General features: G+C 42.1%; 1 protein-coding gene across 10 annotated transcripts in view; it reads left to right on the forward strand.

Moving 5' to 3' along the window:
• The window catches only part of Nfia (nuclear factor I A), a 527,054-nt gene that overhangs the window by 192,454 nt on the left and 310,390 nt on the right, over positions 1-24,210 (forward strand). For 5 of the 10 annotated variants that reach the window (XM_051188194.1, XM_051188196.1, XM_051188195.1 and 2 more), the window contains exons 1-3: positions 1,722-1,886; positions 2,376-2,444; positions 12,568-13,099. In XM_051188194.1, the coding sequence (XP_051044151.1) occupies positions 1,746-1,886; positions 2,376-2,444; positions 12,568-13,099 (742 nt within the window). In that variant the 5' untranslated portion in view covers positions 1,722-1,745. Of the gene's footprint in view, positions 1-1,721; positions 1,887-2,375; positions 2,445-7,131; positions 7,530-12,567; positions 13,100-24,210 lie in introns of those variants that run through there. The other 5 variants (XM_051188204.1, XM_051188203.1, XM_051188202.1 and 2 more) reach the window with 5 other exon arrangements.

Below are 24,210 nucleotides of genomic sequence, written 5' to 3' on the forward strand. Positions count from 1 at the left end.
AGTCACATGGCATGATTAAAACCTAAGATGGACTCTGAAATGTATGGTATATTGTTGAATAGAGGGACATATACAAGATCACTTTTGTAATGGCATTAACCTACCACATTACATCAGGATAATGAAGTACAGATAGTCCACAGAAAACTCACTGTTGCCAACTACGTATAAGCCCTGGCTTGCTCAGCAGTATTGGGTATTCAGACCATGACAGTGCAATGGGAACCTCCTGGTTTTATCTCAAGTTTTCATTCTCACAACAGGTCAGTGTCCTCTTTTATAGGTGTCATTATAACTATCTGAAGGCAACACAGCCTGACCAACTGAAGTAGGCCTAGAACATTTTTTATTACTTCAACTATTATTTATCATCACCATCAACATCAATATCACCTAAAGCATTTTATTTAGTTTATCTCTGAGTGAGAGTAGTGTGCCAAGTGGAAGTGCATTAATTGCCACAGGCTGTGTATAGTAAAAGCTTATCCTAGTCTATGAAAAGCAAACCAGAACAGCAAAACTTGTCTAATACCAAGGCCAGCCATGGAAGGTTCCTTCCAGCAATGCTGCATCAGCTGACTAATTGCTAAGTGCACGACTGATGCAAAAATTATAATTAAAAATAAAATGTGAGACTCCTCTGTGAAGGGTTCTTACTAATTGATCAACTCTTTTCACTAAGGACAGTTATGGAAATCAGAGGACAAGGATGCTTCTTAGTCCTCTTTGCTGGATGACTTAAAAGAAAATCAGGCGAGCTAAGTATGTAATTTCCAGTAATTCATTTATTCTGCAAAATAGCTTAAATTACTTAAGGTACACAAAGCAAACACATTAAATATAACAACAACAGTAACAAAAAGTGCAAGTCTAGCTGTGACATTTTCCATTTAAAGAGATACTCCCTTCAATGCCATTGGTCCGTGCTCTGCACCAAAGGGTATTTTGATGCCTAAAGTTTGCTGGTGAAATATCCAGATGATATAGTCTGGGTTAGTGAAATAAGATGGTCAATGGGAAGAAGCAGAACTTCTCACATCAATTAATAACATGCCCCTCCCCCAGCCATCAGTAAACTCTTTTGCTTTAGACTTTGTACAATTCAAGGTTTGCATGGATATTGGTAAATAAGGAGTTTGACGATCAAATTAGAAAGTTGTTAAAACATCAGTGCTTTAAAAGAGCTACTTTCTTGCTGGAGCCCACCTAGCCATTCTGTGTTCAGTCCTCTGTTCTACCCAGGACGAAAGCCTTATCTCATTGAGGTTCTCTGACATTTTGCTCCATCTTGATTTAATGTACCAGAGAGGATCTTTAACTCCCGGTCTACATCAGTGCAAATAAAGGTTAAATGTCTCACTAACCATTATGAACTAGTCTAATAACTCACGAGAGGCTCTGGAAAAAGAAACCGAGAAAGCAGGTGTGCAAGCGTGATTAAAACATGCAAAACCGGCATGACTGCGGGCAAACGTTCCATAATCTTCCTATCTCCAAAAGCCTGCTGCGAGCTCCGCAAACAGGGAAACTTCCCTAGTGCCAAAACCCGGATCCCAGGAGCCGGGCCTACCAACCCAGGGGCCGTTCTGCAGCCGGGAGTTCCGACCCGAGCTTGCGCTGAAGGCAGGGGCTCCCATTGGCCACGCGCCGTGGGGGAGGAGGAGACTGCGCCGAGCGGGAGGAGGGGAGGCCCCGGTCTGTCCCAGCCCCCTCCGGCCCCTCCGCCAGCCTCAAGCGTGGTTACTATGCAAATTGCAGCGATTGCGGAAATAAACAAGGGGTTAGGGAGAGGAAAAAGGGACTGCCGAAAGAATCGCAACTTCTGCAAAGTCTCTTACAAGCACACCAGGCAAATCCAGAGAGAATCTGAGAATCAGCCAGTCCGGGTTAGATTGGATCGCTTTCAGAGAGGAGAGAGAGAGAGCGAGAGAGCGAGAGAGCGAGAGAGCGAGAGAGCGAGAGAGCGAGAGAGCGAGAGAGCGAGAGAGCGAGAGAGAGAGAGAGAGAGAGAGAGAGAGAGAGAGAGAGAGAGAGGGGAGAGACCGCGCGAGAGGGAGAGGTTGTGTAGTGAGACAGGGGAGGGGAAGCGAGGGGAGGGAGAGAGAGAGAGAGAGGGAGAGAGAGAGAGAGGGAGAGAGAGAGAGAGAGAGGGAGAGAGAGAGAGAGAGAGAGAGAGAGAGAGAGAGAGAGAGAGAGAGAGAGAGAGAGAGAGAGAGAGAGAGAGAGGAGTTCTGCAGTAGCAGAAGCCTTTTGATTTGGAGTTAAAAAAAATTATCCAAGAAGCCTGCAATTGGCCAGAAGCTTTCAAAAAAAATCTCTTCCGGGTTTTCAACGGTTCCAAGTTTATTTAGCTATTTTTTAAATGCAAAAAACAGGGGACAAGCTATGAAGCAATTCGTCTGAGCATTTTAAAGTTTCTCACGTACTCTTTTTACATTGCAATGGTACGTGGTACATCTTAAACTTTCTATTTTACATTTATACTATATGCGTTATATAAACAACGGTAGAATGGTTATGCTTAATGACTAAGACTTTAAGACTTTAAAATTTCTCTAGCTTGAATATGCACTTAAGTAATTGCTGGGTAAATGTCTATTGTGATGGTTTTCTTTTAAAGATGCAGCTTTGTGGATGTCGTTTGTATTATGTGCAGCAGAGACCGGGTTTCTTTTTCTTTCTTTTTCTTTTTCTCTCTCTCTCTCTCTCTTTTTTTTTTTTTTTTTTCTTTTTTTTTCAGGATTTGAAAAAATTGCTGAGCTTAACAGATTTTTTTCTTCCTAGCGCTTGCTCGGTTCCAGAAAAGGGGGGAGGGGAAGGGGATCCTGTACGTGCTCTGCTCTGTTAAAGACGTCTGGCCTCTGCAGTCAACCTAACCCGAAAAGAAATGTCTGGACCCGAGAATAATTGACGATTCGATCCTCTAATCAATGGGACAACATGAGAGATTGACAGAAGCTCTATCCAATCATGAGAAAGCTTGGGTGTACAATGGTTCGTAATAGCCATAGGGGGGCGGGGCAAAGGAGATCTGAAGTTCTCTGCAGTTCTGAAAGGGATGGTGTGTAGTTCAAGCTGTCAAAGAAAGATACCGCGCTTCCGGATTTAGCAATCACAATAGGAAAGGGTTTTTGAGTTTAAAGGAGAAAAAAGCTGTTTGGGGGATTTTTGCATGAATCCTGTGTGCCTTTTAACTTTGCTCTTTGGGAAAATTCTGCTAGAGTAATACCTAACCTAGTATTAGTTGTTGTTTTTAATACTCGGGGAAGTTGGTAACTGGTAGAAGGGGAGGTTTAACTTCTTTGAAGATATGCCTCAATTTGGGAAATGCACTGAGTGTTTTAAAACTTCTCATTGGTTCTTTTTTTTTTTTTTTTTTAGAATCTTTGGCATATCAAAGGAACAGAAAGCTTCATGGGTTGGGATAGACAGCTGTTCTATAGATTTGAAAAGGAGGGAAGATGTGGATTTTCTTGAATTCTACGGTTTCACATTGTGATCAGTAGCAAAGAGCATTTTAAGAGCCACCAAGTTCACATTTCTTCTTGTTACCACAACAACCCCAGTGGAGGGTACATGTGTGGAAGATGGACTGACTCTCCCCATTAGCTGCAGTCTGGCCCCTTGTTCAGGTCCTTGACTTGAAACCAGCTGCCTTAGTTTGTCTTGGAGATAAATGTAACTTGCACCCTCTGGCTCAGATATATCAACCACCTCCTAATTCTGCAGGAAACAAATGGAAAATAATATGGATTCCTTACTTTATAAAAGTGTGGATTTAATACTCCTGCAACTATTTCCCTAGGCCTTGGGCCTTGCAGTCAAACCTGGTTTGGAAAGTTGATGTGACAATTCACTTGTATGCTCAATTCTGCAACATGAATTCAATTGGGGATTATATACAAGCAAGAGAGATCTCCACAAGTTAAAAACTAGTGAAGAAAATGCTGGGAAATGCTAGTTAATAGAGTTAATCTTGGTAATAACTATAGAGCAAATGGTTTTGTAACTTAGGAATCCTAGACCCATCTTCATTACTTTGAGCATTAAAATCTAAATCACATTAATACAATTTCCCAATTAAGTAGACTAGAAATGAGAGGTATTTCAGATGCATGTAGAAGTGAAACTTTATTGACGTAATTTATACATCTAAGAGGATTTCACTAAAGCTGGCAAGGTAACGTTTCTGCAAATAAAACAGTAAATGCAAGGCTGGGCTCTGTGCCAGGGAGAATATGGATAGCAGAGAGCATGGCAGGAACCTCCTTTTTGCAAAGACAATCCAGTTTCAAGGCAGCCTCCTAGCACTTGCAAAATAAACGACTGGAGTAATGTTTCCAATAAGGGGTTTACCCTTCCTAACAATGGGTCATTTATATGATTGCAATAAACTAGTTTTCATATATCACCTGTGTTTCCTACACTCTCTTATCCTTTCTCTTTGCCCCCCCCTTTCCTCCCCACGCTTTCCCTGTCCTTCCTTCCTCTCCCTCCCTTGGTATCTTTGTGAACTCTAGACAAGGATTTACTTTTGCAACCTAGAAGAAGGGAGAAAGTTAGAAATGCTTTTTACCCTGTCTGTCCTCTCAGGAACATCTGTTTCTTTGTGTGTTTAAATTTATGCCTGTTGGAGAGAAAGTTTCCAGAAGCCATTCTGTAACTGTAATTCTTCTACGGTATTTTTTCTCAGTCTAGTTTGTTAAGGCTGTAGTTGGAACTGGGCTTTGTAGCGTCTGTCCCCCGCCTTTCACCCTCCTCCGGAGCGGGGGAGGGAGCGGGAGCTGGCACAGATAGGAGAGAAAGCAGGAGCGGATGTGGAGGGCTTTGGTGCTGAACTTGGATCCAGACCTTGCCTAGAGGGCGCAAACAATCGTCCCATATCCAAAAGTCTTACGAAGGGCGCCAAAAGTTACTTAAGATAATATTGCTAACCGCAGAATGCTGGAAATCGCGGGCACATCAACTGCTGCAACAAAAGAAGTTTCTAAAGTGGAAATATCAGCATTCAATTACTTTCCCCATTTAAAAAAACAAGGCATGGCGAAAGCCAGTTACATTTAAAAAAAAAAATCCCCTTGAGAATGAAAAGTAAGAATCTTTGCTGTTTTGAAAAGACAGATGTGAACTGTATCTTTATATACACAACAACAACAACAATAATAATAATAATAATAATAATCCGCTTTGGAAGAGAGTTTCCCCAGAGCACACATGGGACAATAACTTGTCACTGTGCCTCAGTTACATGTTGGGTCCCTCAGCCAGACACTTCTGTCGAGGAAACTTGGAGAGTCTTGAAGTTATAGATCCCAGCAAAAGGTTTCGTGGCCAGTAATGTATCTCTAACATCTCTTAGCTTAGAGGACATTTCTTCTACTGAAAGACTCGAGGAACCAAAGAAAGGCGGTTAGTTTGGCGAAATGGACGTCCTAACTAAAGGCTGACGTTATTATTATTTTCTTTCAGTCATTAATAAGTAATGGGACAGGTTTCCAAGAACATTCAATAGCGGGGGAGGGGGTGGGTGGGAAAGAATGAATTCTTGAGTATGGGGCAAATATTGTAGCCCCAACAGGACTAGAGAACAAACAAAACTTTAGAGGTGCAGTCTGTTGCAGAACGTTTTAGTTGGCCTTCTCTAGTAGTGTTCTTACCCTTTCTTAAAAAAAAAAAAAAAATTCTGAATGAAAAGTGCCCACACTCCATCAGCCACCCTTCTGTGCAGTGGGCATACCTGCAGACTCTAGCCCTGTCACCTCTACCAGGGAGCAGATCCCTGGTCTGTGTGCCAGTGTCGGAATCTGGGGATTTTTGAGAAGGGTTGGCAAATGCAGGAGGATGCAAAACTTCAGGAAAGAGAAGGGGGGGGGGGACGAGTTTGGAGGAGACAGATATAACCCCCACCCCACCCCACCCCCGCCTCCTCTTTCAGGAGAAAAGAGAGTCTAGAGAGAAAATGCGAAGTTAAAAAAAAAAAAAAAGAAAGAAAGAAAGAAAGAAAGAAAAAGAAAAAAGAAAGCTGGGAGGGCAGGCTTGTTGGCAAGGTGCCAAACCCTAAAACCAACCCCCCCCCCGCACAAAAATAATACTTTAGCAAACCTAAAATAAGTGCAGGAAGCTCTTTTCCATTTTCAGAAATATTACCTGGGGAGGGGGACGGGGGGAGTAGCGATCCGCAAAAAACGCACCCTTCTAGAGTGTGTTTGGGGAACACAGACTGGGATGTTAGCCCAAGTCCAGTTCTGGGCTTCCATTTGGGAACACAAACAGAACCCTTTCCTAAGGGGACAACCCTTTCACAGTTTTCCCTCTCAACACACAGAAAGATGTCCCAGCTAAACCACTGTTGTTTCTGACATGACAGAACTTTTTTGGGCGTTTGTATTCAAACCCACCAGCTCCCGACTTCTAGGAGAGCGGCCGCTCCTGACTCCCCGCCTTCCTTTCTCCAGAACCCCCTCCCCCGCGATCTGGGGAATCTTTGGGGGTGATCGTAGCTTTCCCCAGCACCCGGGTTCTGACTGCTGTAGGACGGTGGCTGCACAAAGTTAGCAGGCTTTTGTGCATAATTACCTATGCCGACGACACTATTCCCACAGAAAGCTTCGCAGGACAGATTACAATGCTTTGAGCTTTACCGCATTTCAGAGGAAGGGGGGGAAAAGTTACCTAGAAGGTCTGATTTTTTTTTTTTTAAGAAGAAATTTGCATACATGCAAATATACCGAGCGTCCTTGTCTGGGGATTCTAGGGAGCCCACCCTGGGGCCCACGGGGGTACGGGGCGCCCTGGCAAAGTTGCCCCAGTCCTCCACCGACGTCCGCGGAGGGCTGCGGCGCGAGTGGGGGGATGGGGAGGAGGAAAAGTAGTTTTGTTTGCTTAAGCACATCCTGTGGCAGCCTATAGCCGCCCGGAGGACACGCTGAAAACCGCTCCGCGCCGCGTTCCCGGGACCGCGCCGAGCGGGGCGGGGGCGGGGGCCGCGAGAGGCAGCGAGCGCGGAGCAAGCGGCGGGCGGGCGGGCAGCGGCGCAGCCTGGGGACCGGTGTCAGCGCCGCAGCCGCCCCTCCCCCCACCCAGTTCTGCCCCCCCTCAATCCTCCCTCCCCCCCCCCGCGGCGGCGCGAGCGGGCGGCGGCCGAGCGGTGCGGTGCAGAACGCGGCGCAGGCGGGCGCGCGGGCAGCTCGCGGGCACCCGGCCGGCCGGCGCGGGAGCGGGAAAGGGTGCGCTATGCCTTTAACGCCCGCGTACAGTAGACAGTATAGTGGAGTGTAGGGAAACTCTAGGCGGGGTTAAAGTTCAGCGCGTGGAGCGGCAAGAGCGCTGGCTGCTGCAGTTGAGCCGAGTTGGAAATGTGAACGCAAGAAGCAGGCTTGATTTTTTTTTTTCCTCCCCCCCTCTCCTAGCTCTCTCCTCCTCTCTCTCCCTCTCGCACCCACACTCACGCACACCTCCAGCCCGCACACAGACGTGCACGCACCCCCCGCCGCCCGGCAGTTATGTATTCTCCGCTCTGTCTCACCCAGGTAAGCAGCTGCGGGGGCGCGGGGCGGCCGTGTGCCTCGGCGGGAGCCGTGTCTGCGCGTGTTTCTGTGTGTGCGCGCGCGTGTGCGGGGGGGGGGGCTGCAGCTTTAAGAAAGTAACTTTGTTTCCATGCGGGTGCATTCCTCTTGCTCGGCCATTTGTGTGGGCACATGGCTAATGGCGCCCTCTTATTAATGCGTTAATTAATATCGGGGCGCCGGACTGCAGAGTGCTGGGGCTTGCGGGCGCCCCGCACGTGTGTCCGCGGCTGCAGCCCCTGACACGCTGCAATCTGCGTCTGCGGCGCGGAGCGCGGTGTCCCCGGTTCCTCCGCGCCGGGGAGGGGCGGCTGAGCCCCGCAAGTCCCGCACGCCGGCTGTACCCGGGTGCCCTGTCTGCCCGCGCCCTCCCGCGCCACCGCGCCCCCCGCCGACGCCCCGAACTCTTACTTTTGTTTTGTGCCAGCTTGCGGGCCGGGCCGGGCAGCGCCCCTCGGACGCGGCGGCGGGCGGTGCGAGCCCTCGCCGGTGGGCTGCGTGGACACACGCCCAGGACCTTGAGTCCTTGCCTCCCGCCCGCGGCCCCAGGCGAAAGTTTTGGGGTCGGGCGGGCGTGCCCACTCCGCGCAGGCCAGAGAGCTGGCGAGGCCTCGGGTCGGGCCGGGCTGGGCCGCTGCGGGTGGAGTGGGACTCCGGCCCGAGGTCGAGCGGCGGCTGGGACCAGAGTCTCCTGCCCGGCGGCTGTCGCCCGTGCACGGCCCGGGCGGCTCAGCACGCAGGACCCGGCAACTTTCCCTGCAGCCCCACTCGCTGCGTCGGGTTTAGAGCCCCTCAGACCCTCCTGCACGAACCTTCCAGCCCATCCCTCCCGGTCTCTGCACCACAGGCAAGGAAACACTGCTATTTTGCGGCTCCGGATCTGGTCCCGTTTGAAAATATTATTTATTTTCTCTGACTAAAAGGCACAAAGTCAGAGTGATTTGCGCTAATTTTTCTTTTTTAAACAAGAGTCTTTATACTGCTTTTAAACGTTGCAGTCTGACCAGTAATCACCTACGTGAAGTTCTATGCTTCGAGCACAAGGTTTATTCATGACTCCCTCAAAAGCCTGCTAACTACTGTTCCTTCAATGAGCTAGCTGAAGCTAACGGTTTACCGGGAATACTTTGGAAGGCTGAAAGTATCAGTAGATTTTCCTCTCCCCTCTAGATTCTGGATTTATTTCCCACATGACTTCCCTTCTTACTGCAGTATCTAACAGTAATAACACTGGCTATTTGATCTCAGAAGACTCTTAAATGCATCTTTTATGTGGAGATGGTCTGTTTGGGATTTAGGCCTCACATTAATAATGGATAGCAGTTGTTTTAGTTATTGTAAAAGCCCCCCCCCAACACACACACACACACACACACACACACACACACTTCCAAAGTTACTATTTTAGTAACTTGTGGAAGTATGGAATGAAACTTCTCCAACCACTTCTGGCAAGGTTCACAATTGCATATGGATAAGATGCAAAGTGTAAGATAATTTGAATGAATTACAGTCTGCAGTGAAAGTGCTGAGATTCGAAGGCTGAAATTCCAATTGGCAAAAGTTTGCAACACATAGAACTTGTAGATAATACCAGCATGCTGCAATAGCAAGAAAGAAAGACCCTTATGGACACAGCGGTATCTTCTCGAGTGAGATTTACAAAGATAAAGTTCAGGTCTGGGCTGTGCATTTCAGGAGCATACCTGTGTATCCATGCAGGCCCCAGGCAGAGGCAGGTATTTAACAAAGTTGGCTTCTCTGGAGTTATTATCACGTTAAGAAAGTTTTTTTTTCCCCTTCCTCTTTCCCCCTCCTACACACTTGGCAGCATTGATTGATGCATTCACTAGGCCTCCACACCACTAAGAAACGCTTATTTGGTGTAGCAGTTTGTGAAGAAAATATACAATAAACAGGGAATAAAGGCTCATTTGTTTTATGAGAGGGTCTTTAAAAGTTGATTTACAATTTATTTAACTTTCTGGAATATTTATAACATGTTAGAGTCAGTTTCAGAAAGAAAAACTTAGGTCGTTTATTGCTCATTTAAAAAAAAAAGATCCAGTAAGCATGGTGATAAATGTACTCTAACTGTAAGAGTAAACTCAATTTGCTGTGTGCACTTTGAAGAGGCTTTACCTTGAGAATGCCAGGCCTCTTCTTTTGATTGAAAATGGGAATATCGTAATCAACTCATGTACCTGCCTAAATCCTGACAGTTCAGCAGAAATTTATGAGTAAAGCTTTTTTTTGGGGGGGGGTAGTTTCCAGCACTCCCACTATTCTGTGGCTCCTTAAACTTGGCCTGCTTTCAAAGAGATCCACATTTTAGATGCCGATGCAAAGCAACCCGGCTTGGAAACAGGTCCACAGGTTTAATTTTATTGATGGGCTGTGGCATTCTCATCTAGTATGTATGTAAAATATTACTTGTTTTCTCTTTAATAATTTTGAAATATCACAGAGTTTATGGTGGTTTTGTTCAGCAACATGACTTATGAGAACATGCCCCCCCCCAAACATTTATGCTTTCTTTGGCCGTTTCCTGTAATTTTTTTTTTTTTTTAAAGTTTGGATGCTTTGGGGGTATGTATATCAATACGTTGACTAAGTGTAATTGTCATGTGAGTAAAGTTATATAAAATATTGTGTACTTTTAGTCTCATTCTGGAAACCTTGGAGAAATAATACATGGTAAATACTTCTAATGCAAACTGGGGGATGTAGATTGTCCACGGTGACTAGTTGACCTTATTTTCAGATTTTTTTTTTTTTAAATGAAGAGATATATGGGCATCTGATTGTCAGGTGAATACAAATACTTCTGAACCGATGCAGTTATCAGATTTTAGGAAGTATTTTAGGACGTATAAAATAACCATGTTAGGATGTTTATTTAACATGCTTATTATCATTAATAAGGTAATGCCTTAACACAGATATGATGTGTTTGGAACTATTTACCTTATAAAATGGAGCTGAATCTGTAAAATAAAAGGCTCCTTTTGGTGAAGGCTCATTGTAGTTTAAGGTCGCCCTCAGAGATTCCTTCCATAGTGTCACAGAGTCTTAGTCTCTACTATGTCCTGTGTACATCTGCATGTCAGTCACTATGAAACACATAGCACTTATGTATTTCAGAGCATTTCAAGGATGAGTTCAGAACTTAGTAATATTGAAATGCTTTGTGGTTTGGCATGTACCTTAGCGAATAAACTGTGACTTGCCCCTTGCATTTTCCTTCCAAAGGAATAAATATTCTTAAACATTATTTAGTTTTAAAATGTTAATGGTTTATGGTAAAGATTAATATAATTCTTGTATTTTATTTTTCCCCCACTTGAAGAATATGCACATGTTAACCAAAGCTCACCAGTTTTTTTTTTTTTTTCCTTTTTTTGAAAAGAGCAAGTTTCAAAACTGGGCTTGAGCCATGGAGTCAAAAATTTGTGCAGAAATAGAGAAAAGGCTAATTATTGTAACAATTAAATATGAATTATATTATTATATACTTAAAGAACCCTGCTATGTGTAATGTTTACATGGTTGATTAGAATTTGTAAAAAAAAAAAAGTGAACAGTTTTGACTATTAAAATCTAATACCTTTGGTGTGCATGTTTAAAATGTTTAAATTTTTAATAACTTATTTAGTAGTAATACTATTTTTGGCATTGCATTTTCTTGTACCTTAATATTTAGGTTGATATAACAATTGTTAAAAAAGGAATATATTTATTTTTGTTCAGTCTAACTCTTCTTAAAACGTCACCAAATATCCCTCTAGTTTCCTTATCTTCATGTATTTGAAAGTAAATAATTTATCTTTGTGGCAGAAAGCCGTTATATAAAATTGGTGTGGCCTGGTTAATCAAGAGTTGGATGTCCTCTCTGAGGTGTTTGTGAATGTTACTGTTTAACTTTTTAAAAATTTCTATACTTAAAATTTCTAACCAACATCAACATGAGAATCACATATTTTTAAGTAAACCAGGAAGAAAAATTCACAAGCTTTAAGTTCAATTTTCTCTTCCAATTCTTTTAAGGAAAGATATCTGTGAATGTTCTCGAGCCTCCTGTCCGCTGATGGGGAAAGAGCCGAAATATTATTTTTAAAAGTGAGATGATGCGTTTTATAGGTCTGGTTGCTTTTGAGGGTGTTCCGCAGTCCTATCTGCCACAAAATGTGTTCAGTTCCAAGAGTGCTGTCACCGTGAGGCTCCCTGTTTACTCTGGGCATGGAGCTCTGCTTTGTTTGGTGTGCCCCCCCCACACTCCTTTTTTGTTCTCTTCCATAGTTCAATAATGATTTCTTGAGCATAGATCTTTTATTTTTTTATTTTAGCCAGATTAATACCAATTCTTCCCTCAGGTCTTTTCTGAAAAGACCTACCACATTTTTCTATCTTTTTTTTTTTTTTTAAATTATCGGTAACTATAATATTGAGAAGAGTAATTAAGATATTACCAAAATACATGGGAGGCAAATGAGAGTCTACACCAGCTCTCCAGAGGGAAAGCCTTTGTTTTCATTGACGGTAGAGATGGGTCTTACTTCTAGACTTCCATAAACATTGACTGGCACCTGAGTGTTTCGGATTTGCCAATCTGGCCGCTAGGCCCTGGCTGAACTACAAATGGTGAGGTCAAGGCTGGGGCAAAATTAGATATGGCCTCCTTGAAATAGAGTTAAGAGTTTATATTGTTAGATGGGTTTAGATAAACTGGGCTTGCCATATAAAGGATTTGGGAAGTAGGCCGCACCGTAGAGTGTACCAAAATGTTGAAAAATCCTTAGCCATTTTCTCCTTTCAGAACATAATGGTACCGAGAGTGTGTTCCCATTCCCCTTGGTTGGCCTTAGGGATTTTATGTATGATTTTTTAAAGGTAATGTAATACTTGGACCACTTTCATGTGAAATGAAGGATTTCTTTGGGGTAGCTCCTCTTTTGTGTTGGTCGTATTCGTATTTTTGTTTTTTTTTTCTTCCTCTCCTTAGGATGAGTTTCATCCTTTTATTGAAGCACTTCTGCCTCACGTCCGCGCCTTCGCCTACACATGGTTCAACCTGCAGGCCCGAAAGCGAAAATACTTCAAAAAACATGAGAAGCGTATGTCAAAAGAAGAGGAGAGGGCCGTGAAGGATGAACTGCTAAGTGAGAAGCCTGAAGTCAAGCAGAAGTGGGCTTCCAGACTTCTGGCCAAGTTACGGAAAGATATCCGACCTGAATACCGAGAGGATTTTGTTCTTACAGTTACAGGGAAAAAACCTCCATGCTGTGTTCTTTCCAACCCAGACCAGAAAGGCAAGATGCGGAGAATTGACTGCCTCCGCCAGGCAGATAAAGTGTGGAGGTTGGACCTCGTCATGGTGATCTTGTTCAAAGGTATTCCGCTGGAAAGTACTGATGGCGAGCGCCTTGTAAAGTCCCCACAGTGCTCCAATCCAGGACTCTGTGTCCAGCCCCATCACATAGGAGTTTCTGTTAAGGAACTCGATTTATACTTGGCATACTTTGTGCACGCAGCAGGTAAGTGAGATGGGAAGAACTTTCTTGTTTATGTTTCTTCTGATGACCTCTGTGAATGCTGAACCATTCCTGACCTCCCTATTAGGGCCAGTGAGGTTTCAGAGGTAAACCAGAGTCAGAACAGTTTGAACAGTTTGCTGCCCCTGTCTGAGGTGCCATCCTCATTCAGGTATAGAAACAAAGCTCTCAGAGAATTCCCACTCAGGTCACACTTGGTAAGTAATGCTGTCAGAAGTCTTGGTAATTCTGTGGCTGAGAAGTTGTAGTCACATTTTTTTCGACTCATGTTGAGAAGCCTCATGACAACCCCCGTTATAAAGAATAGATTTTTAAACTGGATTGTGATCTTGTTAAAAATACATTTCCTCTGTTGTGAGCTGCAGTTCTGTTGGGACTGTTCTTACACTTTTGAGGCCTCTTGCACCCCTTGCCAATTAAAAAGCCAGAGGTAAGGTTACTATCAAAATGCATTTATGAAAGAGGCATAATCACATTAATATACAAGCTTCGCAGCTTCGTATGTGGGAATTCTCTGTGCCATTTCAAATAGCTGAAGGAATCCAACCAACCAGATTCTAAGCATTGATACTCAATATGAGCAGCTTGCATGGCCTGTCTGACTATGCACTGAGAAATCACTATTGGTAATTGATCCATCGGCCTGTTTTGATTTGTATGAGGTCCACTGTTGATTGCAAGACATGTCTTACCAGAGTGTGCTTCAGAATCTGGAAGAACATTCAGGAATCAACTGTTGAGGCCTGGGAGAAATAATGCAGCTTTACTTTGTTCTTTTCGTCTTGTTTTAGACAAAGGCTCATTGTGTTACGTGAAAGCTCAGGTCTTGTGTAACTTGTTGACTTTTTATATGTACATATCAGTCTTGCTAGATTGCTTTCATGGCAGTTACTTAAGCCAGATGGGAGAAAGAAAGTTGTGGAATCCTATTAGAGACTTGTTTAGGAGTGGTCTTTCTCCCTCTCTCTCTCCCTCTGTCTCTCTCTCTCCCTCTGTCTCTCTTTCTCTCTCACACACACTTATTTCTCTCTTTTTTCCCACAACGAAGAGGAAATATACTATCTACAAAGTCAACACTATTTTGCAAAATCTGAAAAAATTTTAACTTTCAAAGTAATCAGCTAACATTTCACTCTCTCTGTTTTTTCAATATATGATTTAGAAAGAGAACTTTTTGTTACCCATCTGTCCTTACTTAAGAAACTGGAGAAACTGACTTTGCAAGCATGTCACATCATCATTTGTGTTGTGTTGGCAGGGCATAGATGTGTATTTCAGAGGATATGCTCTGAAAACGTTTCAAATATTTGGGCTTTTGAAAATGTACACCCGATTACAAGGCATGCCTGTTGCTTTAGCCATCGTAGCAGCAGAAGTTCTAAACAGGAACAAGTCCTTTTCTTACCCCTCGCTGCTCACTTTTCTTGTCTATAGTAAAAGTAAAGTTAGGTTTACTTTTACTATATTTAGGAAAAGAATTTATTAATGACAGTGCATGTTCTAATTGGGCAACTTAGAAACTTGAGGGTGCCAACAATTGATGCAGTTCACTGGCTCACCTTTCACTGTTGATGGGTTATTATTGTACAGTTACTTCCTGTCCTTAAGATAACACAGTTGCTGGTTGGTCGGATGCCTGAAGGAGTGATGCTGCTATAATGTCATGTGGGTGGTCGCTTAGGAGAGTTAGCATTCTTATAGCTTATGAAAGATTTATTGACAGCCACATGGATCAGACTGCCTTCGGTTTGGTGTTCCTCATGTATCCCAGAATCCCTCCTCAGGCCTGAATACTAGCCATATGTCTGGCCATTGGTTTGCAGAGCACCACTGTAATGGCTGCCCACTATAGGGAGCTTGCAAAAAGAAAATAGTAAAGGCCTTTTATTGGAAAATACTTCAAAATTTGACTCAAGATATTTTCAGCCTCTTATTGGTAGAAGAGAAGCTGCCACTGCTGATCTGGGTAGATTGGTCAACCTATATACAGCTGATTTGATGAGCATCTGCTATAATGCTGAAGATTTGTAAATGCTAAAAATGTTTTTACCTCCTTACAAATTTTGAGAACTTGCCAGCATTGGCAAGAAGCAGAGACCCTGAAGTGTGCTTCCTGATCCATGCCAAAACCATTGTGGCCTTTGCACCTGTACTGCATTCTCCTCCCCCACATTTCTTTGAAAATGTACTTTTTTTTTCCTTCCAGAATGCCTCTTCTCCTCTACATAACCACCAAAGTAAGATTCCCCACCCCCTTTTAAAACACGTGCTTTGATTATTACTTCATGTACTGGCTGTTTTTTGGCAAAACATTAAAATGTGAACACTGGAAGCAAATGCGTCATCAAATATTTGTTAAAAGCAGAGGTGATTTTTTTCCCCCTAAGGCTTAGAGATGATAGAAGCCAGTGCTTTGACTTAGTTCAGCGGGGTATTAGAACTGAGTGACTTTTGTGTCAAGTAAACAGAGAGAAGTATAGTACAGTCATGTGAGTCCATAAACCTGAAACTTCCATCCTATTTGGTTTATAAAACAACGAAGCCACTTTATGTCTTCAATTTGGTCTCTATTTGCATTGTCTTTCCCATGTATCATATGGCGACTTATTGGTACTATGGTATCATGGCAAATGGTTTTCTTTGTGGACATGTAACAGTAAAGCTAATTTATGACCGGCCTTTACCAGATGATCTGTATCAGAATCTACAATATACCCGGCACGTGGCAAGGTCACAATTTAAGTTGTTAAGGTCATAACCTTAGCCACCAGGCATTTGACCTTTTAGATAAAGTTAACCTTTGTTCATTAGTAGGCACTCAACCGAGAACTTTCTGGAGAGTTTTTTTTCTTTCTTTCTTTCTTTTTTTTTTCTTTTGACTTTTTTTTTTTTTTTTTTGAAACTGCTTCTGTATAACTTCTGGAAATGTAATCAATTCTAAGGATTCTGTTAAGTGAGTTAAATTTTGTTAAGAGGTTGGACTTTTAAAAGGACTTCTTGCTCGGACAGAGGTACATTGCTTTCGTTACGCCATAAAATGATGCTCACTGTTTAATGTTTAGTATTACCTGATGTGGAATACAGCAACAGCTCTGAGGTAGTCTTTACATGTGGTGGCACTTAAAATCTAAAATTAAATAAATGGCATCATGTCTAATTCAACAGAGGCCCTTGCTAATTTGCAGGTGGCAATGGGCCCAAAGCTGAAGAACCCTCAGCCATTGTCACTTCTTAAAGGTGAGGAGCTTTCTAAGATTGCAAGTATTTTTAGCTGTCTTAAAAATCTACTTGGAAAGATTAAGTGACCAAAATTGTCAGCAAATTGCTGCAACTGCTAATTAGCCGACGACAAAGGAACCGATGCCATCCTAATGGCAGTGTGAGTGCGTCTGAGTTTTAAGATGGGAAGTGAACACTTCTGTGGAGTTACAGGAGCTGATGGTCGGTCTGTCTGTGTCCTTGCAGGAAGAGCTGTTTCAATATGCCAGCATCTTGGTACCCATCCTGTAACCTGCAGGGCAGGATTACTCATCACCATGTGGACTGTACCGAAGCGTTCCTTTGGTGATGCTTTCAGGAATACTCATTTTAAGTCGGAACTCTGCTAGTTTGGCAATGATGAGCCACGTGGTTCCATCTCAGCCAAAAGAAGAGCTATTCCCATTCAGGTGCACGTTAGTTTTATTTTGGCCTCATGACTGCCATTCCTTCATATAGTACTAGAGAAAGCCATGATATGCAGATATACCAGATGGTCATGTTGACAGATTGAGAATTCACTTCCTACTGCTTCAGAGCAGGTGTAAGATGGGGAGTGCCTGTGAGTGTGTGCTTTGTGTGTGTGTATGCACACCCAGGCTGCACCCAGAGTGCTGCTTAAGCAGTGGCAGGCAATGATCTCAACAATATTCAAAAGGTACTTTTTAAAATGTGGAATAAATTACACATAAGCTTACAGTACATATAAAACAATTTTAAACATTAAAATGAGTCATATTATTTTGTTATATTTTATAAGTCTGTGTCTAATTAATGTTTACAATGTACTGATTCTTAGGTGACTTAGCACATTTGTTAGAGGGAGTGTTGCATTTCTAACATATACTCAGCATGTTCTACTGGCAAGTTTATGTGTATATGTGTTTATTTTCAAGAATACGGCTGTACATATATAATTAAACTTCTTGAGAAGCTTAACACATTCCCTAGCAGAAACTTGTGCACATAGTTACCATGATTTGTGGTGATAAAGTGTGTTTGGAAAAAGGGATAAGGCTAATATATGGTGAGACTTAAAATTAAGAGAGACCTAGTCTGTATCCTATATTCCAATCCTGAGCTGAAGCCAAATTCATGGTAGAATTTTTGGCTCATTGATATATTGTGAATTATTGATACATATATACAGTTTTGTCTCTTAATTCCAAACAGATAGTTCTAACAACCAACAAATTTGAGATTAAATGTGACTTTTAGAGCCTTAAGTGTGTTCTGCAGTAACCTGAGGATAGTAACAATATCCATTCCCTTGAATGTAGTAACAAAACCCTGTGCTTAGAGCATAGTGAAAAAGCTGAGAGGTCAAAGGCAGACGGCTCACAGAAACGGGGCAAACGCTGGTCGAGAGGAAGCCTTTGAATGGAAGTCAGTTTGTTTATGGCTAAGAGGTTTGACTGTGTTGGTTAGAAAATTTCCCAATGCTATTGGCATGGTTTGCCTGTCTTCCTTCCCACCCTGTGATGAATAGCATTAATTTAAACCTATTTAAGGCTAGTGTGGGAGAAACCACAGCTTTTGTTGTGGTCAGTGCTGTACACAGTAGGACTGGGTTAGGGCCTGGAGCTCCTTCCAGAGGATGCAGAACATCCCGTCAGCTCTTTAAATCTCCCACAGAAGCAATTGCTCCTGAATGTCGATATAGATTATTGAAAAAAATACTGAGGATTAGAAGAGAAGGAAAAAAAAAAAAAAATACAGATTGAGTTTAGCAGATGTGCTATAATCTAGTTTTGTACCATTCCTTAAGTAATTTCTTTATGGTTAGAGGTGAGAGCTTGCTTTTAAAAAATTATAAATTGTAAACCCTTGTGGGATTGGGAGAAGAAGGAGGAGTCAGGTGGAGGAGGAAAAGTATGAACAAACGGCATGCATTGTTAAGGGGAATGTAAACCTATAGCCTTAATTGAAGTGGAGATACTCTGAAGGAGTTTTGGCCTAAGCAGCAACTGTAATGGATCTCAGGCAGGAGGATGTCAAGTGAAGTTTACAATGCATATCTCCACTATTTCTTTTTGTATGATTGGTTTGAGACAAAGTTGCTACCTGGAGCTTCAAGGTTCAAGTCAAAACTTTAGAAAAAAAGTGTTTGGCATTCAGGCATCCAGTTAAGGACTCTAGGATGCACACAGCTTGACAAGGGTGCTGGGAACGTGCTTCTGATTTCTGTTGATTTGCATCATGTAGCTCATAGTGCCAGCATGCCACTCTCAGGCTCTTTCCCACTGACGTAATGGTAGCCCACACATTATAGATCCAGACTCTGATGTCTCTGAGTGGGACGGAATTGTCTCACTTCTACTTAAATAGAAGTGGCGTTTCCTTTTTGTGTCCCTCTCCTCCACCCCCAGTACACCATATTGGAAAACGAGTACTTATTTTTTTTTTTATTATGGTCACTGCAGTGTTGTAGCTAATGGAATTAGCCCTCCCATCACTGTTCTGGTTAAATAAACATGATTTTGGAGATAAAGAACAATTAAATCCAACAAATGTTCACGGCAGCAACTCTACAGCACAAGACATATTTGCTGTTCTGTTTTATTTGCTGTTCTGTTTGCAAAACAACTCCATAAGACAAAATGGAGACCAAGATGTCCTTTATAGCTGTGTATCTTGGCACTTCCTGGTCTTCTCTGAACTGCTTTACATGTTGTTAACTCAGCGGGTAGGATGGTCACTGTGACTATGAGCTGAACTGCAGTAGAATCATTTAAAGTCTTTGAGAACTTCATTGACTTTTACATCTTTTTATGTCTTTCAAACACTTTACACAGTGGTAGATACCTGCGACCCCCATCAACTGAGAATACCAATGCGGAGCTGGAAGGAGGGGAATGGAACTTCCCATGTGTGCAGAGCAGTTGACACTAACTATACTGAGTTCACCTTCTACTTAGCTTACTTGTTTTAACTACTTCATTTTGCTTTCTCAGTGCTGGGCATCCCCACATTGTTAGGCAATCCACCTGCCTCAGACTATTCCCTACCATCCTTCTTTCTTTTCTTTTCCTTCCCCCCTTCTCCTACCCTTTAACTCTTTTCTCAGTTTAGTGTTGTAAGTAACAAAACTCTGAAGGGCAGCCCACACCATCATCACTTGCTCAGAGTGACATCCAGGCAAGGTCTCTCGTCTCAAAATCTTTCTGATTTGCATCTTAGTAACCCAAATGCCATTTAACTAGTGCCAGACACTTGCCTAGACTCAAAGGGGGGAAGAAAACTGTCAAAATGTAAACCTTTCCATGGAGAGATTTTCTTGTGCAGTTCAAGTCTTAGGCAGAGAAGAGGCTGCGGTTGGTTAAGAGAGAAATGGTCTCTTGTCAGTTCGGGTCAAAAATCTGGAATGTGTTATTTGTTCTTGTTTTCAGAATGGTGATGTGAATACGTGTATTTTGAAACAGGATTAAAATTTTTTTTTAAAGATACAGTTAGATTAATGAGTTTAGATACTTCGAGATGACAATGAATAGTAAAATAGTATTACCTAAAAATCTTAACCTTTAACATATTTATGTATGTAAGAGGAATAATTTTTTAAAATTAAAATAGAAAAATATGAAAACAGAGATAATTCATTTTAATTCCCTTCTTTTGATTTTTGGAACTTAGACAAGATGAGAGTGTTTTGGTTTGTTTTTCATGGGTCGGGGGCACTTTTTGAGACAAGATTTCTCTGTGTAGCCCTTTCTGTCTTGGAACTCACACTGTAGACTAGGGTATTAAAGGCAGGCAAGTTCTTAATGATCATAATGCAATACCTAAAAGCCACACGATGTGAATTTTATCATTGCAGATAAAATAAAAAGATCCACCACTCCAGTTTATACTATGTTGGTTCATTGCATGTATTAGTTCTTCTAAGATATATTTAAATCAGCTGCTGAGTTGAACTATCAATACATAAAACAAAAATATTACTTTTGTTCTGTGAGACAGATTTTCACTGTGCAGTCCCAACTGGCCTGGAACTTGTTTACATAGGTAAGGCTGAACTCAGAGAGATCTGTCTGCCTCTGACTTCTGAGTACTGCGATTAAAGGTGTGTGCCATTATGCCTACCTTGAAACAAGATGTCTGTCTGTGTGTGTGTGTGTGTGTGTGTGTGTGTGTGTGTGTAAGAGAGAGAGAGACAGAGAGAGAGAGACTTTTGAAATACTCTAAAAATTAAAAAGGTGATTATTAAGCTAGGCATAATGACTCAGTCCTGTTATCCTATTATCTCAGCATTCAGTAGGCTGAGGCAGGAGAATTGCCAGCTTGGGTTACAGAATTAGTCTGCCTCTCTCAAAAGGTCATGAAAGAGAAAAGGGAGGATATTTAAACATTTCTGTGAAACCGTGAAGCACTTGTCATGTTAGGTTGCTGTCTTTGATTGTGATTATCTGGGTGATTTTATTCAATTTCACAGTCTTGCTAGCCTAGGACTGGCTAGCACATTGCCTCTGTGTTATTGGAGAAGGTAGCTACAGTAAGTCACACAGCTTGCTCCGTGTAGGAGTATTCTGTGGGTCAGGTATTTCCCAGTAAGTAACAGGGACAGCAGAATTACAGTGTTAGTATTCCCATCTTCTCAAAAACCAGAGACATACTTCTTAATATTAGAGATGTGAAGCTGTCTCTTCTGTGTTGATGTGGTTTTCCTTTCCTACTGGAGGCATTTACAGTCATGTATATTTTCATCTCAAAGGGGTTAGTTATTTAATTTTAAGCTCCTACATATAATGATTATTGTACGTACAGGATTCCTTGTTGTCACTCTCAAACCTTCCATTGACTCCTAAAGGAGCTGACATGAAAGGCCTCAGGGTGACAAGATTCTCACAACTTTTATGAAAGTGTTGACTGCAGAGGGCCATGCACATGTGGGCCAAAGAGTTGAAGTGACCTGGTGTCCTTCTCTATACCATTTTGGAGCGTTCTAAATGGGTGTGTGATAGGGATGCAGTAAAGCTTACTATAGAGTATGAGGTACAGTGTGTCTGCGTGTTTACCTCTGCAGCTCACTATCATGTGGTTGTGTGGGTTCTGTTATAATAGCACACACTAACAGTAAAAAAACAGGTGTCTTTTATGCTGACATATTCATTTGTTTACTTATTTAAACAGGGTCTCTCTGTGTAGCCCTGGTTGTCCTGGAACAGGTTCTGTAAACTATACGCTAGCCTAGAACTCATATTTGTCTGCCTCTGCCTCCCAAGTGCTGGAACTGAAGGCTTGGCCATCACGTCCAGCCATGTGCTGGTGGTTTCCATTACTGATAGTATGTATTTAAAACTGTCCATGGAAAATGCTGTGTTCGAGAGTATGCTTGTAGTATTAAGTGATTGAAAAGTGCTTGACCAATGTCTAGGATGAACAAGGACTTTAGGTAAGAATTTGGCTGCAGCTTGTTTGCATAAAAATTCTTGTATCTTTGAAGGACTGTGACAGAACTTTTTTTTTTTTTTTTTTTTTTTTTGCGTGGGTGTGTATCATATAAAATTAGTGAGTGGATTCATTCAGTTGGCCTCCCTCCCCTTGTAAAAGGTAGAGGTTTTGTTTTGGAACTTAGTTTCCAGTAATGTCTGACAGTGGAGTCTGTGTGATACTGCTGTGCAGCAGGGTAGCGTTGCCTTGCATGTCTGCCAGGGAAGGACAAGCATTGCGGTGCTGTAATGTCCTATTTATCAGTAAGTGATTAGGATCTTTATTAAAATTTATTTTTAGTGTTCTTTTGAAGCTCACTCCAATCACCCTTTTCAATCAAGAGGTATAGCTCTCCGGGCTGGTGAGGTAGCCTAGGGGATGAAGGTACTTACTGCAGAAAGCTGCTGGCCTACGTTTGGTCCCTGGAACACACATGGAGATAGAAAGAGAACTGAATCCACAAAGTTGTCCCCTGAGCTCCACACCTGTGCCATAACAGAGTACTCTCCCATATCATGCTCACATACACACCTACGAAATAATAACAAACTGAAAACAATGACTGTGTTTAAATTTTTTAATGGATTATTCTTCAATATTTTTACATCGTTATGATGATTTAGAGTTTCAATAAAATGTAGTAAGGGTCATACTTTTAAAAATATAACACGAAGCCCAGAATATATGTATATACACACATATATATTACATGTAATTATATAATATACTTTTATGTATTATGTAACACATATATCACATATAATTTTTATATATGATATATACACACTTTTTTGTGTGAGAATATTTCAGGCTGAAATATTACAGTTAAAGATTTAATTGTTCTAAAGATATGTGTCCCTCGTCTCAAAAAAGACGAAAAACATGCAAAATGAATAAATGCAATCCTTTGTACTTATGCCACCTACATTTTTAAACTACAGTGACTGATTTCTCTAGAAAGGTCAGAGATCTCAAACAGAAGGCTTTGTGATTCTTCAAAGAGAGACATTTTGAGTTTTGCTCTGCAGAGACTGTGCCTAGCTTTCACTTCATTTTCAGTTGAGCCTGGGAATGACTGGGTAGAGGGTGACAGATATGTGACAGTGGTCCTCAGACAGCTGACAGTGGTTCTGTGGGAGGGTAGAGAGCTGGGTTTGAACTCCACTTCGTCTCCTTACTATGGAGTCACTTAGTTTAGAAATGAGCACAGAACCTTTAGGGGTTCGTCTTGTTTTGCGGTAGAGCCGTCCTTGACAGACTCAAACACGGGGCAGCTAGCGAGGTTTGTGTATTGGGGTACCATGGGCTTTCTGGAGTGTTATATACTGTGGGTCTGGGTTTATTTTATTTTATGTGAGCTTGTTTGTCTTCACTTTCTGACTTCTAGTTTGAGAAGATCATTCCTGTTGCATGTGAGAGAATAAATATGTTCAGAAGACTTGTGTGAGTGGCTGTCCTTGCTCAGGCAACAAGGCCAGAGAGCAAACTCACTCAAGTCAGACGATTAGGAAATCATGAAGAGTGCATTTAAGCTAAGTCTCTCGGTCCCCATGTGTTTTAAAAATGCAATATTTATTCTCATCTCTTCTTATGTAACATCTTACTAGCTCTCCACATAAACCTTAACATTTGCGTTAAAGAGTGTATATAATTGCCTGTATGTAGTAGGAAGGAGGAATTTGTTCCAGGTATGATGGTTAGTAGATTGTTCTTCTGTGGGTTTTTTTTTTTTTTTAAATATCTGATATATCCTACAACAACACATCATACTCTCAGCCCTGCTTCTGAATTTACAGTGGTTAAAAAAAAAAAAAAAAAAAAAAAAAAAAGTTCTCCAGAACTGCATCATAATCTTGAAATCGCTGGTTTATTTAGAAGTTTGCCAAAGGTAACCACCCAGAATGTTGTCTGTGTTGGTATCGAATTTACTTTCTTACCTTAAAGGAAACTCAGAGGCCTAGAACTTTATGTTATAGGCAGGGAGCTGAGTTCTGCCTCCCCGGAACACTGTGAAGGAAGAAGTTGTGTGAATGGGACAGCAGCTGCATGGAGTAGATGCTCTGGCTGATGCTGGCCAGGGAGGTCACTGAGCCTGCCCCTCTTGACAGATTCTACCCTGGCACTGGGAGTTGAGTCATCAAACATATTTTCAGTTCTTACGGCCTTGGCCTCTGTCTGCATGGTGCTAAGTTCCCAAGATACGAGCACATACTGTGCACCGATTTACTTATCTTAGGCGTAATTTCTTCAGAAATTAATATTTCAAGGCTTTTGATACTCTTACATTAGGGTGTTTTCTAATTCATAGGCTGTGTGAAATCTTTAAACATTTATAGAACGAGTTGTTCACTTTTTATATTTAAAAAGTGTGTGTGTGTGTGTGTGTGTGTGTGTGTGTAGAATAAGAA

Source organism: Phodopus roborovskii, unplaced genomic scaffold, assembly GCF_943737965.1.
Source record: "Phodopus roborovskii unplaced genomic scaffold, PHOROB, whole genome shotgun sequence".
In the NCBI taxonomy this organism is placed as follows: Eukaryota; Metazoa; Chordata; class Mammalia; order Rodentia; family Cricetidae; genus Phodopus; species Phodopus roborovskii.